At 45.1% G+C, this 15,365-nt stretch overlaps 1 protein-coding gene across 1 annotated transcript in view; it reads right to left on the reverse strand.

Annotated features, from left to right (window-relative positions):
* Positions 1 to 6,303, reverse strand: part of whrna (whirlin a) — a 93,352-nt gene extending 87,049 nt beyond the window's left edge. Inside the window, exon 1 of the mRNA XM_061263206.1 lies at positions 5,103 to 6,303. Coding sequence (XP_061119190.1) covers positions 5,103 to 5,855 — 753 coding nt within the window. The 5' untranslated portion in view covers positions 5,856 to 6,303. The remainder of the gene's footprint in view (positions 1 to 5,102) is intronic.
* Between the last annotated feature and the right edge of the window lie 9,062 nt (positions 6,304 to 15,365).

Here is a 15,365-nt window from a genome sequence, read left to right on the forward strand (position 1 = left end):
ACACTTCTTGAAAATTGCAGTCCATAAACAATGTCCATGCTACTTGGACAAATTGGAGCCAATTGGAGCAAATTGAAGCAAAATCACCCCAAACAAGTATGAAAATTGGTAACTTACCAAGAAGCTGCCAACACACACAGGCAAAAGTATTCTAGTTCTACATATATTTTCATTTTGCTGGCCTATGACTAATCTCACCTTTTCACTTTTGGAGCCTGTGAGTTTTTAATGAAAAACATACCAAGTGGATGAGAAACTAATGTGTCATCTGTCACCTAGCAAAAGGTGAAAAAACTGTTACTTTTACTGGATAAAATAAAAACATGAATCACCTGGGAGAGTGGCTCTTTCCCCGGCCGTGGTTAAACAGGTGTTTAATCAGCGTGGAGAGACACAAAGGGAGGGAATGAGCCCGCTTGCGCCTCGCCCTGACTGCGGGCCAGCGTACCCGGCCTAATTAAAACCTTTTATGAATTATTTAGCTCACAAACAGAAAGGGAAGAGAACAGAGCTGTTTTATCTGGCCCAGATGAGGCAGCCGTCTTCTGTCCGCTCTCCGTTTGGGAGTCTTCCTTTCATTTATTTATTTGTTTATCTGTGGCTGGGAACTCTAATGAAGGGGATGTGGTCTTGGGCCTTGGCATACAACCGGCTGGACATCTTAACAGGGCAACATCTGCAGCACTTCACATGAACAAGGCCATTTTCAACATTTCATTCAACATTCCCTTAGAGAGTGATGGCACTTGATGCACTGTATGCATTCCTTATTCTTATGAACAGCAGAGAGACGCGGTAAAAATAACGGCGGTCTGTCACATTCAGACGGCAACTCTTTCTGTTGGTTTCTTTGTCTTTTTATTTACCTAACCCCACCCACACAGTGATAAGGAATTTACTTGTGTTTTTATTTCACTGCTGTTTTGTTTGTCTGCTGCTGGGATTTGCCACCTTTGCTTTGGCAGCACTGTATAAAGCAATCTCAGCAAAGCACCCGAAAATCACAACTCAATGAGGAGGAGCGAGACATACGAAGAGAAGGAGAGAGAGGGGGAAAGAGAGGAAGAGAGAAATATGACGAGAAGGAGAGAGAGGGAGAGAGGAAGAAAGAGAAGGAGAGAGAACAGGGAATGGCATGCAGACAACCAGGAGAGAAGCCATGTTTAATTCCCCCATCACCCCTGCAGGCTGGGCAAAGGAAGCACAGACCTATCCAGCCAACAGGAACCCAGAACCCGCTGTTCCTCCGTCCAACAGCAGACATCCCCCAGAACGCCATTCCCATTCACTTTTTCATTTTTGCATTGGAGACATTTAGCAGACATTTTTACACCGAGGACCCTGCACAGCTTACATTCAGTCGATTACAATCATTAGCTGACATTTTACTGAAGCAATTCAGGTTAACCCTTGTGTTCAGTTTGGGTCAAATGATTCCGTTCTAAACTTTTAGTGAGAAGGAAATTTGACTTTTGAGATATTCTTCACAACCAGGGACTACACCAGAGACTACATCGGTGGTTGAAGTTTGGTTCTTCTTTTGTGTTTTGTATTTTCTGGATGTCCTTTTTTTGCCTGTGTGGTTCTTTGAATACAATAAGGTAAAGATCATACATAATTGAGAATGTCAGTTCAAGACAGTACATGTCAATACTAAGACCCTGTTTAAAAATCACAGATACATAATTTATGCCCCGTATGCCTTCATTAGAGTGGACTTTGTGAAATATAAATGATACGGGGCATCACCGTTAGCTCCAGCACTCAGCTGTGCCGTCCAGTCTCACATGCCTGCATGCGGACAGGAGAACAAAGTTACTTTCATCTCTGCGAATACTACCCAGTACCGAGGAGGAGGTGCACACAGAAGTGAAACTCCATAGGCGCTGAAGTAGCCTACAGCAGGATGAGCACGGAGGAGGAAAAGAGGCACACTATATTAAGTGCTCTCAAGTGTCACTTGGGAATTTAATGCGGTCTGCGGGCATCCGTCTTTCCCGCATAATTCCCTCCTAATGGCCGGAATTAGCCAGAGACTTGACTTCCCCGTCCACTGTGGTGCTCCTCCCGCACACAACAGCAGCTTCTAATCACCCCCCTGGGACCCATACTCTAAACAGAGAGGCTGAGAGACTGAGATACAGGACAGAGAGACTGAGAGACTGAGAGACTGAGAGGCTGAGAGACTGAGAGACTGAGAGACTGGACTGAGAGACTGAGAGGCTGAGAGGCTGAGAGACCGGACTGAGAGACTGAGAGGCTGAGAGGCTGAGAGACCGGACTGAGAGACTGAGAGACTGAGAGGCTGAGAGGCTGAGAGACCGGACTGAGAGACTGAGAGGCTGAGAGGCTGAGAGACTGAGAGACAGGACTGAGAGACTGAGAGACTGAGAGACAGGACTGAGAGACTGAGAGACTGAGAGACAGGACTGAGAGACTGAGAGATTGAGAGATAGGACTGAGAGGCTGAGAGACAGGACTGAGAGACTGAGAGACTTAGTGACAGGACTGAGAGACTGAGAGACTGAGAGACATGACAGAGAGACTGAGAGACATTACATCGCATTAATGGCATTTGGCAGACGCTCTTATCCAGAGCGACGTACAGTTGATTAGACTAAGCAGCAGACAATCCTCCCCTGGAGCAATGCAGGGCCTTGCTCAAGGGCCCAACAGCTGTGCGGATCTTATTGTGGCTACACCGGGGATTGAACCGCCGACCTTGTGGGTCCCCGTCACGTACCTTAACCACTACACTACAGACAGGACAGAGAGGCTGAGAGACAAAGAGACAGGACAGAGAGGCTGAGAGACAGGACTCTCTTCCCACCTCCCTCCCTCTCTCTCCCTGACGAGACGGAGCAGCGGAGAGGGTCTGTGCGTCACCCTGACCTTCCTCGCCTCTCCTCTCCTCCTCTTCAGACCAAACACTGCGAGGTGCCGGCTATCCGCCACACCCTGCCCTTTCACAGAACACTTCCTCCCCAACAAAATGTCACATCCTTTTTTCTTTCCTCTCTCTCTCTCGCTCTCTCTCTCTATCTTTTAACGGAGAGAAGATCAATACACTTAAGTGTGAGAAATGCTCCGCTTCTGTTTAAATGCCATACAGGTCGTCCCGCAGTCTAAGCCTTGCCATGGCCGTGCCCGGCGGCATTTGGGGGGGATGCGACACTTGAGAGGTTTCTCTCGTCCTACACCAAACCACACCTGCGGAGAGAGACCGCATCCTCCCAACACGGCACAGGAGAGCGTGCTCGGCAAGAAATGCTCAAACTAGCACTGAAATATCGCATGCCATCTGCACATTCCAAATTTCTCCTTAGCTCTCTCTCTCTCTCTCTCTCACTCTCTCTCTATCTCTCTATCTCTCTCACACACACACACACACACACACACAGGCACCCAGTCAGGAATTTGCCCATACTCCGGTGTGCACAAGCAGCGCTACACATTGCTGCACGTTCCCCCCTACAGTGCACGGGTGTGATGATAATTACCCCCCCACCCCACTCAGCATTCCACCGGGGCCAATTACACGTGAAGCACACACTGTAAACCTGAGTAACAGTGTGAGGGGCCAGAGCTGGCATCTTCCTCTCCTCAGCGAGGCAAACCAGTCAGCTCCACTCTGTCAGTCTTCGCACAGGGGATGCCCACAGGATGAACTCCCCCATCAGGACACGCTCCAGAGATGCTCCATCATGGGGGAGAGGGAACACAGACAGCCCTGATACACTGTGCCTGTAAAATATCTCTCCAACCCAAAGGAGCTCCAGCCCCGTAAAATGCTGAATTCTCTCTGGTTTCCATTAAGCAGTCGTGACCACCTTCTTAAAACCTTTTCCGAAAGCAATCTGAGAAAATCCTGGTAGTGATCCACTAAAGCACGCATTTGTGTATTCTGAGAATTTTCCTTTACTTGTTTGTGCAAACTATCAATAAATGAGCTTTCTGCATCACTCATGTTTCTTTGTTCCTCTCCGTTTGACCAATACGAGGTCAATAGGAAATCTTTGTTATTTTTCTGACTTACTAAATATAATATGCACAGATAATAATTTAACAATTCATCAAAAAGAACCAAAAAGTGTGTATGCGTGTATTTTATAATCTCAGGATTACAACTGCACATTCAATTGGTTGATTGTAATTTCTGCTATATTCGATCAAACGGCAATTTTATTATTGTTTTCATTAAAAACGAGTTCGGCTGCAGCATCTCACGAGAAAGCAGACAGTTCTCCAGCGCACAAAATATATCTGAACTGCTCGTTACCATGGCAGTGCTCAAAAACAACATTTTTGACAACAATCGGCTGAAGCTTCCTGCAACAAACCACTCAGCTGTCTTACATTGCCATATCATCAACGCTTACTGACATACACATGTGCCCGAATAACAACATATATTCATGAGAAAATTGCCTTAAAGGAAAATTTCAGCCAATTACGCATAAAATCAATCAGGCTGTGCACCTTTTGTATGTGTGTGTGGGGGGGGGGGGGGGGGGGCGGAGTTGTGGATTCGTTCGACTGGGGTCATGGGTCAGGCTCAATTGCGCGCTCTGCAACAATTCTGCCGTTGGCAATAAACTAAAGTATTAATAACACGCGGCGAACAAAGAGGTTTGATTTACATTTCAGGGTAGCTACGGGTTTAAATAAAGCCTTCGGGCCCGAGCTGAGTGGAGTGCACTTTCATATATCACTGTGAGGCACGGCTGGAATTCTCCCCTCTCTCAAAGCGGAAGGGAGTCGTTTGAGGCCAAGTTTATTCCCCAGTATGTTTCGTGCTGACTAATGTCGTCCTGCTCACGCAGTGGGCCTCGTAATTCAACGTAGAAGTTCACAATTCGAGTAGCGTACATTTTTATTAGTGATTAACAAACGTAGGCAATTATTATTTTATTGTCTTTTAAAAAGTGCATGCATGCTGCACTAATGAAAAAACATAGGACAATGGAAAAGAGCTTTATGTTCTTTGTATCATCGTTTACCAAAGCATAGACCTTAAAAAGCTTGTCGAAGACAGACAGACAGACAGAGCCATGCACGCCAGCTAATCAGGAAACATAGCATAGCAGAAACGTCCCACCTACCTTCACTGCTTCCGCGTGTGTCACCCTGTCGAACACTTTATCGTTGACTTTCATGATCTGATCCCCAACCCTCAGACCCTCTTTCTCCGCCAAGGAACCAGGCTCCACCAACGACACATAGATCCCGACTCCGTGCTCCGAGCCGCCGCGAATACTGAAACCCAAACCCTCGTTGCTCTTGTTGCGTTTCAGAGACACTTGTCGGATTTCCCCGGGAACTTCCTGCAAGAATCCTCTACCCAGTAGCGGCACGAGGGGAGCTGTTCCCTCGCTGCTGGTGCTGAAACTATCCGGAGACGCTCTCAGGGCCCCGTGAGCGTGAAGAGACTGCGCCGGCGGTGCAGGGTGATGACCGCCAGCAACTGGGGTGAGGTTTGCGTTGGTAATTTCCCCGAGGTTTTCAGGACTGCCATTGCTTGCCAAAATATCAGACTTTAAATAGAGGCCCTCCGACGTGTACTGGTCGAACAGGAGCTGGTCCGAACGCGGAATAACTAGGCGCAGCATGGGCAGTAGCTGGCGTTTGCTGGGCGCGTTGAGAATGACTTTGAGAGTCTGAACCAGGTCGAACACGTTGCGCTTGGAGTGGTAAACGTTAAGGCAGTGGATGAACTGCTCCCGCTCGAAGTCGTTGAGCAGGAGGTTGAGCGCATTGTGCAGCTTCTTCACGTTGGCCGACAGTGTGCGGCCGCCGGAGCCCACAGAGTTGGCAGAGGACGAGTTGAGCGACAGGCGCTCAAGATCCGTGCTCATGCTGGAGCCCTGTCGAGAACGCGGAGCCACGCTGGAGAAGGGAGCATTTGGGGTAGCAACTGCACCCGTGGCCCTTGTTCGCTCAGGGCAGAGAACCGCATCGCAATTGCCCGAGATAGTCCGCTCTGGAAATAGCCATGTTAGTCATATGTGTGTGCTGAGGAGCTAATCCCCCACTCGATCAAACTAATTACAGCGAAGCCTGGAGGCAACGATAGCACCGGAGATAAGCATGGGACATCGGTCTCATTTAGAACGTAGGACTCTTGACCAAAATAAATACATCACATGTCGGATCATATCGAAGATCTCGAAGTTAAAGAATCGTTGAAAACGGCGTAAAAAGAATGTAGCTACACGTGCAGTTCAGAAAAAGTTAACGGATAATTACCTAAATTCTGGAACAACGACTTACAAAACCGGTGTAAATAACGCAAAACTCACGGGAATTACCTTACAGTTACCGGTTTCAAAGCTGTTATTAGGGCGCCTTGTCTTCGTGTATTGTGGAGGGTCAGGTGTCGCTGTATTCCCAATGTCTCTCCCACTTCGAGTCAACAAGCGGAAAATGCAAGTAAAAAAATGACAAAAAGATAGCCTATTAAAAATGAACAACAAGTGGGTAGGGTCCCCGTCTATTATCTTATGTGGATTAAATTCAATGCAAGGGGAACATCTTTGTTTTCATGTTTTGTTCTGCTCAGCTCCCGTAGCTCAGACGCCAAGGACTGTTGTTAGAAGTGGAGTTGTCCTATCCTCGCCGCAGAATATCTAGCCGTTTAGACAAACTAAAGTAAAGATGAAAACTGGAAATATTTCATGACGTTTTTAAAAATACAAAAAATACAGATAAAAAGTATTTCGAAAAGAAATTTTCGGTCGTTTTTCTTTTTCTTTCTTTTTCTTTTGCTTGTCTGCCGAATGCGTGTTCACTTGCTCCTTCTGCATTTGGCTCCCGTGCACAACAGACTCTGCTGTGGTGTCTCGCACAAGTCCTTCGTTGCTCAGGAAATGACGTAGCCATATAGTGGGAATGTGTTGCCTAGCAACGAACAACACACTACGGCGGGGCCGAGTCAGACATATAGGACATAATTATCGCTTTTGTGGTAATTTTTTTGGTAATCTTAAAGTTTCGAATATCCAACGCAACAACTATTCAAACACATCAGCTTAACAAGTTTGTTGTTTTTGTAGTATTACAAGTTTAAAAACACAGTCCACTAATAGATCTGCAAAATGCATCAAATGTGGCAGCGTGACCATATTCTAGCATCCTCTCTTACAAAAAAAGTAAAAAAATAAAAAAAGACAATTTATTGGCACTGCATCACCAAGATGACTGAAATGAATAAGAACTGCTACACAATTAGCAGCACTGATTTATTGGTCCATCCATTAACATAATGCCCTACTCCAGTCACCGAGAAGAGCAAAGGAAAATTAGAAACCGAGAACAGTGAAGGGCAGTTGGATTGACACATGAAATTGGTATGTGTCAGAAAAAGCCTTTGGATCAATATAGCACCACCTGAAGGGCACTTCAGTCTGTCAAATCAACTTTGAAAAGGTCAATTGTGTTAGTGTTCATATGCCTGTCAAAACAAACTCGGTATTCAATCACCATTAGCAATTCAAACATCACAAAACTGAGCCAAGCTCACACAGGTGTGAGTCATTGAGAGCCCAGATCAAGAACAGGCAGTGGAAGTATGTTTTGTAACATACATATAGCGTTGCATAACCAATTCCTATTCTGTGAATAGTTGTTATGTCATGGATGCTCAAGGGGTAAAATACACTCACACTAAATCTGGAGGTAAGAGAGGTCTTAAAAAAATAAATCGCCCTCATGGTCAAAAACTAGTTAAGGAAAGAGACACCAAAAGTCACAGTCACAAAGAGGCAGGTACAGTGTGTCCCCTTGCATCGACGAGACCTTTACCAGCAGTACTACAGGCTGTGACATGGGCATGACTCATCTCTTTCCAGCACAGCCTTTTCAATGAAGGACACCAAACTAGTCCTGAACAGTTTGGTTTTTTCCATACTGTGGAAAATGAGATTGTGAAAAAAATGTTGTTTCAACTCTGAGGCAAATTTCTTTGCAGGGTTTTGGGGAAAGGGATTTGATGGGGTGAAAGGCAAACAGACTCCCCCGACTGCAAGGGTGCAACTACTACTGTATTCTTAGCTATTTGTGAAAAATGGACACCATTTCAGCAAATACAAAATGGTATAAGAAAGCATGCATTATGCAGTGAAAGTCGCTGTAGAAAATGAAGTCTGCTAGGCTAATGATTACAGCGCTGGTCAGGTGGGGGTGAGGGGAGTGGAATTGGTCATCTCAGCAGAAATTGGGTTTTATTTTCTAAAATACTCACAAGTCCAGAGACCGTGTTATGCTTGTTAACCTCACTGCTTTCCTAATTCTAATGATTAATAATTCTGACATTTTCTTAATCTCTTCTCCCACCCCCCTGTTGATTCATCCAAATGAACGGCCAACAGGCAATTCAGAAAATGCTCCAATGTAAAGCAAACATTCCAAAGCAGACATGGACCAAGTGCAAGGAAGCCTAATTCCCACACAATAAGCACGGCAATTAAAATACCCCCCACCCACCCATCTAGCACTGTTACCGCTAATAGCCTTGGCTACGCGCTTGATTTTCAATTTGTATCCCAGCCGACTGCCATATAGCGGTGCTACAGCTAGCCACTGAAGATGGAATTATGATAGTGGAGCTGTAGCCTCAACTGAGTCACCAGCCATTCATATTGCACAACAAGAAAAACTGTTGTGAATTAAACATAAAAAAGAAATGTCAGAAAGGGATTTATTTTTAGAACCTTTTTCCAGCAAGAAGAGAGAGAGGGGGGGAAGGAGGAGAATCAGAACCTTTCCCTGTTTACAGAAATGTATCTTGCATATCAAACCAGGAAAGGGGTGAAAGAGGGTTTAAGGCAAGACTATATGCAATTATCATTATTATCATTATTATTATGAGCCCTGGGATATGAGCCCATAACTCAGCCTTATCCACTATATGCTAAAGGGCAAAGCTGATCCCAGGTCAGCACTCCACATTTGATATGCTTTGTGAATATGGGCCAAGCTCTCTCTCTCTCTCTCTCTCCATTGCCTATGGAATCGGTTTTTCATATATGCATTTATATTGTTTGCATACTAATGATCATCTTCATATTTGTCCTGGAGCGGTGTTGAGACCTACCTGAATAAAAACACACGCCATTTTGTAATCAGACATTTCGCAGGAATTATATTGCAATTTACATTTAGCAGATTATCTTATCCAGAGCTACTTGCAGTTAAGTTCAACCAAGCGTGTTTAGACAACAAACAGTGCTGCTGCTAAGCTTGTCAGGGTCAGCACTGAGAGCAGTAGTCGCTATATAATCTTACAATGTAAGGTCGGCTTCTGTAGTACGGTAGGCGCAAGAGCGGGGGGAAATGACGGATGCAGTGCAATAAGGAAGAATTTAGTTTTAGATTCAGCATAGGCACAACACTAAACCCACACAGCATGTTCAATATTTGGTGAAACAGTTTAAGTAGGTGTGTCTGTGCCGGAGGACGGGCAGTGATTCTGCTATCCTTGTTCAACTGGGGAGCTGAAGGATACAGAAAACAAACCCGTCTTTTAAACATTTTTAGTTATTCTCATTATTCTGTCAAACACGGTGTTATATTGACCCGAGCTGCAATTCCTCTCAATCCGTCATCTCCAAAAATGAATGGTGACAACTTCATACTCAAAATGTGTATTTTTCTTTTGATTTGCATTTATTAATGCCTGGGTAGTTGTAAGGCTCAGCTCGTAATATCAGCAAATTGCAGGAATAATTTAGCCCTGCATCACCTCTCTCTCCCTCTCCCTCTCCCTCCTCTCTCTCTCTCTCTCTCTCTCTCTCTCTCTCTCTCTCTCTCTCTCTCTCTCTCTCTCTCTCTCTCTCCCCCTCTAGATAGGATCTGCGGTCGTCACGGTGGCTTCTGTTTTATTGCAAATATAAATTTGCTCAGGTCTTCAGTGGCTGAGGTTGAATGCATGGATATATCCTCCATTGGCAGTGACAGCAAGACGATGCCTTATTCTCAAGCAAGGGATCTGCATCGATTCATTGCTATTCCTCTTGCCTTCCCCCCCCCCACTAGATTGTGGTTTCCTGACCAAACCGCACAAGTTACACAACACGGATCAACGGGGGCCAGGACAAGGCAATGACTGCTAGTCACGTGTGATAGAAAAGACGGCCCTGAGGATGCTTTCCGTCAATAAGATAAAGCAGGTGCCGGTGTGAATATGTAATGGAAACATCGCCCCCTGCTGAGAGTATCAGTCATTTCAGGCCTGGGTTTTTTCATATAATGAAGGTTATCTGCTACCACGGTTATGCGCTCTGTAACTATGAGTCAGCGCTGCTAATGCCTGCACACCTCAGACGAATGATCTTGGATCAGGTCTTCTCTGCCGCCATCTTAGGCTTATCTGTTGTGAGACGAAAGGCAACACTGAACCGGGGCCAGCAATCCTGCTATAGGCGTACAGCCCCAGAAGTGAACCGTGTGTCTAGTGCAGTGTGCCCTCACACATACGACCTCATTCCCTTAACATGGCTTATTTCTCCGCCCAAGAGCAGGAGAAATACATTAGACTATCTGAGAGCTGCAGCCTACTTACTCCTCAGTATCATGCAAATCGCAAATGGACAAGCAGCAGGAAGTAAATTGCTTATTTGGTAAACTCTTTTTTTATTGGTGGGTGGCTCTTCAGAGTTTGGCTTGTAAACGCATTTCATAAAGACAATTTTCCTCCAAATGGCTGATAAGGTTTTTTCTGAGGTTGATGGGCTTAAGTTATAATCAACCTGAATTCAGTGGGTAATTACAGCAATCTCTCCTGACTGTGTGTTTCACACGATGAATCATTTATCCCAGATTGCCTGTGTGTGTGTCATTTATGTAATTGAGAGGGCATATGCATGTGTGTACTTGTGTGCATAAGCCCCTGTGTATGCAGGTGCTTCTATGCGTATGTGTGTGCATCTATGTGTGTGTGTGTGTGTGTGTGTGTGTGCATGTGTATGTGTGTGCGTGTGTGTGTGTGCATCTATGTGTGTGTGTGTGTGTGTGTGTGCGTGTGTGTGTGTATGTATGTGCGTGTGCATGTGTGTGTGTGTGCATCTATGTGTGTGTGTGTGTGTGTGTGTGCGTGTGTATGTGTGTGCGTGTGTGTATATGTGTGTGTAGGTGTGTGCGTGTGTGTGTGCACATGTGTGTGCGTGTGCATGTGTGTGTGCGTGTGTGTGTCTGTGTGTGTGTGTGTGTGCACGTGTGTGCGCATGCCTACGTAGGCCTCTATTGTAGGATCTGTTGCAGGATTGCTCATTGCACACAGTTGCCTGGCTGCCCCACATTTGCATGTAAATAACGGGGAGGTTCACCTAACCTGTAAGCTCTTAAGCAGAGTAGCATTAGCAGCAGCCGTCAGCAGACTCTCCCTCCATCCGCGGTGTCGTGCTTCACCTTCGGCTATTTATAAGAGCACTTGTTTACTGTTAGTCAGACGTCTGCTCCTGGGAAAGAATAAAACGCCTCCCTTGTCCTCCCCTTCAAAACTATCACTTCAGTCCCCCTCCTGCCCTCCTGCCCTCCTGCCCCCTGGTCCTTTGATTTATTTATTTATTTTTAATTCAAAGGTAATTAAAGACAAGCAAATGGGAGATATCCTTAATTTCCAACTTAAACGTTGGGCAATCTGCCAGGCAGCAGCACATTCATACAGAGAGCCAGCATTCACAATCGGGAAACGTAGCCGTCCGCGTCGACTGTAAACCCGTCTCCTTTAGTTCTTATTTTGTCCCCCGCTCCCCCACCCCCACTTCCCCCTTTCGGCATAAAACACCCCGGAGCAGTCTGGCAGTAAGTGTGGCTCATTAAAATGACAAGCATATACCTATCTCTGAGGCTCTCCTTTTTTCTGAAAATGATGCTGTCGTATGTGACACCAAGGTCCTTTAATTTACCTGAAGGAGATTCGGTGAAAAACAAAGGAATATGTCACATGGTTTTATTCATGTCCTACTTTAATTTATTGGGGTTTATTTTGCCTTTTTTGGGCATGAAGTGTTTACATATTTGGTAACAGCATTACTGATAATCTCACAGTGTTACTGGGAGGCATTTTATTTTCCACAAATGTTTTATATGAATGGGATGGGCACTGCAATGCCATGTTGTTGGATTTTAAAAAAAGCGTATTTTGGAAACACTTTTACTGTTGTTCTCTGCAGTATATGCAGTCTTACAGCGTAATTCTCAACTGAAAGTATAAATAACTGAGGCACACATTAGCTATGCTAAATCTTTTCATTAATTTAAGTTGATTAACATATCTGACGGTAATCTATGCACCAGGGGTGCAGAACCAGGGTTAATCTGTTTCAGAACTTCATGCCAACAATTGCGCTTAATTATAATGCCCAAGTGTTTGCTTTAACATTTCTGATAAATGAATGAACTAGCCACATTTATCTTTGGAGAAAATGTTTTGCTATACCATATCCAGTCAGCTCCAGAATTATTGGCACCCAAAAGAGCATCGTTGAACACACAACGTGTCAAACCTCTAAGTGCAGGGGCTGCAGCAGCAGAAGACTTAAGAAGTCTAAAAAATAATACCTAATAAAGTGCTCACTGAGTATACATCAGTGCTTACAGGTACATCACTTAATGGACCGCTGCACGAGTGTGTATAACCCGAACCGATAATGTATGCAAGCTGGCACACCGGTTCACAAAACAAGCCGTATTGTACGTCACTGTCTGTGGACCGCGGCGGAAATCACTGCTTATAAATGGAAAACTGATCCATGCTCTCATATCCCTTGTGGTTTCTGTAAATAACCCCGAAGAAAAAAAGACTATTAGCGAGCATCCATCCTTCTGAGTGCCTCCAATTTTCAGGCCGAGTACCTCTCGGTATGATTTTAATGTACTGTCTGGCTGTCTGGGTTAATATTTCATGCCGCACCTGTATATTGTATTGCTGTTGACACGGCCTCTTTCCCACTCAAGGGTTTGCGGTTATCACAAAGTTTCACTCCACTCTAGTCTGCCCAAAAAGATATGAAGTCTTTTACTCCTGAAGGACAGAAGCAATTTCAATTTGACTTGCGGCAGGAGTAACACGTAATGTGGATCTCCTTGGAGATAAAAACCTGGTAACTTCACTGAACAGTGAAAAAGCGATTTGGCGCAAGACCATTCATCAGAATTCAGGCTCCAGCAGGTCACTTTAAATAGTCACTATGTCGTGCAGAACCTTTAAATCAACTGGAAGCAAGATTTCAGTGATTCCTTTTTAGTGTTATGCAACACCTCCTGAGCCATTATTTATGAGATGAGGGTTTTTCAGAGGTGACATGCAAGGCTATTCTTAAAACACCTAACTTATGCAGCGCACGTTCAATAATGGCCCAACATTATTCATAAACATATTTCATGTACATTCATATCTCATTACTTTACACTTAGCAGATGCTGTTGCCCAGAAGTCAGCATATCTCTCTTGAACACAACAATGTTGTCATCGGGAAGGCACAGAGGCACATAGGTAATCAAAAAGCGTAATGTGAACCTAACAACCACTTTTACTGTATTTACTTTAGTATTGTAACTAAGGTAACTAAAGTTAACATGACTACAACAGTAACACTATTCATGGTGAAATCCAAAGAAAGAGAATAGGCAAGGTTATCTAAAGGCGTTCGCGGTAGTCACGGTGTTCTTCTGTCTGCATCAGAATATGGGCAGGGTTTCAGCTCTTCTGACTGCAGTGTGAAGCTCATTACACCACTGGGGGCATGACCTGGAAGTATATGTTCACAGGGGAGGAGTTGCCAGATGACCAGATGTCTGGTAGGGTTGTAGGGTCTCATGTTTTTCTGAAGACACAGCGGAGCTGTCCCTTTAGCTGCTCAACGGCCTAGCAGCGAGGTTTTTGAATTTGATACGAGCTGATGCAGGTATCCAGTGGAGGGAGATGAATGGGAACGACATGGCTGAGTCTGGGGAGGCTGTATATCAGGCGAGCAGCAGCATTCTGGATGAGCTGCAGTCTGTAGTCCGAAGAGGCAGGCAGGCGTGCGAGGACAGGACCGGCAGCCTCTCAGAGCTCCCACTGTAAACGCTAGTCTCAGTCCAGCCCGGCTGCATTCTTCTCCAGTGCTCCATACACACGGAACACAAAACACACCGAAGATGGACTCCCAGGACTTGAATTTCAAATTCCTTGTTTTATCTGGTGTTCTGCTGTAACTCTACATCATTGTAAATGAGGGATCTGTCCCTCAATTCTTCTCCAAGATGGAGATAAACTTTGAAAGAATGAAAGGCTGAACGAATGAGAAAAGGAGGGAGTTGCAGTGGTCCAGACGGGAGATGATCGGTGCCTGGACTAAGAGCTGGGCTGAGCAGGCGCTGAGTAAGGGACGGATTCTCTGAATGTTGTACAGTAAGAATCTGCACGCCCACGTCTCACATCTGATGTGGAAAAAAATGATTCTGCAGTTACTGTTTCAATGGATGAGCCTACATATTACAGTATATCAGGCTGCCACGTCAAGATGTAGGCCTTGCTCGGGCAAGGACACCTCTATCTTTTAAAAGCCTGATATTATTTTACTCAATAATATGTGGATCTGCGCATACATCTTATTTGTAAAATATGTCTCCAATAACACACTCCTTATGTCTCATTAGATAATATGATTTTGTTAATGAGAGAGCATTCAAAACTTAACCACCAAATCAGAAAAAGAAACAGCTCCTTCACGGCATAACTCAGGTAAAGTGATGTGTCAAATGTTTAATGCAGCATTATCTGGTACACATAAACAGGGATTCTGGCCCCAAACCAGGAAAGGTGACATCATTCTTTGAAAAAACAAAAAAACAAAAAACAAAAACCTCAATGTTCACTAAAACAGGCCATTAGCTCCTTGTACAACCCAATGCACACACATATAGTAAACCGGTGATGTCCAGGTATTGGTATTTATTGCCGAGCAAACCTAAGGAAACTAAATACTTCTAAAATGAGCATTTGATAATTGTTTGCAAGCTCTTAAAAAAAGACCATAGCCCAATGAAGGTCTGGTGCACGGGGCCCCATTAAAGGCTTAGGTCATACTTGGCGAGGCTGTACGTTGAAGCACAGTGCGGCTCGGAGCGGTCGTGCCATTAGTCCGCCATTACGCGACTGCTCTCTTCCAGGGAAGCTGTCAATTAACACTCTCTGTCTGACACCTGCAGGCCTGGAGCGTTTCTCTGTGCGAGTTGGAGGTGCAAGCCTGCTAGATAAGTGGGTGCCAGCGTTTCCACTGGGGTTTTTTTTTTTAAAGGTTGGATTAGTCAGCCCACAGGACGCCATGCAGTGCCGGCCCACAGCTTTTCTTCAGCGCGCGCTCTGATTGAGAAAACTGAAA

Source organism: Conger conger, chromosome 12 (genome assembly GCF_963514075.1).
Source record: "Conger conger chromosome 12, fConCon1.1, whole genome shotgun sequence".
In the NCBI taxonomy this organism is placed as follows: domain Eukaryota; kingdom Metazoa; phylum Chordata; class Actinopteri; order Anguilliformes; family Congridae; genus Conger; species Conger conger.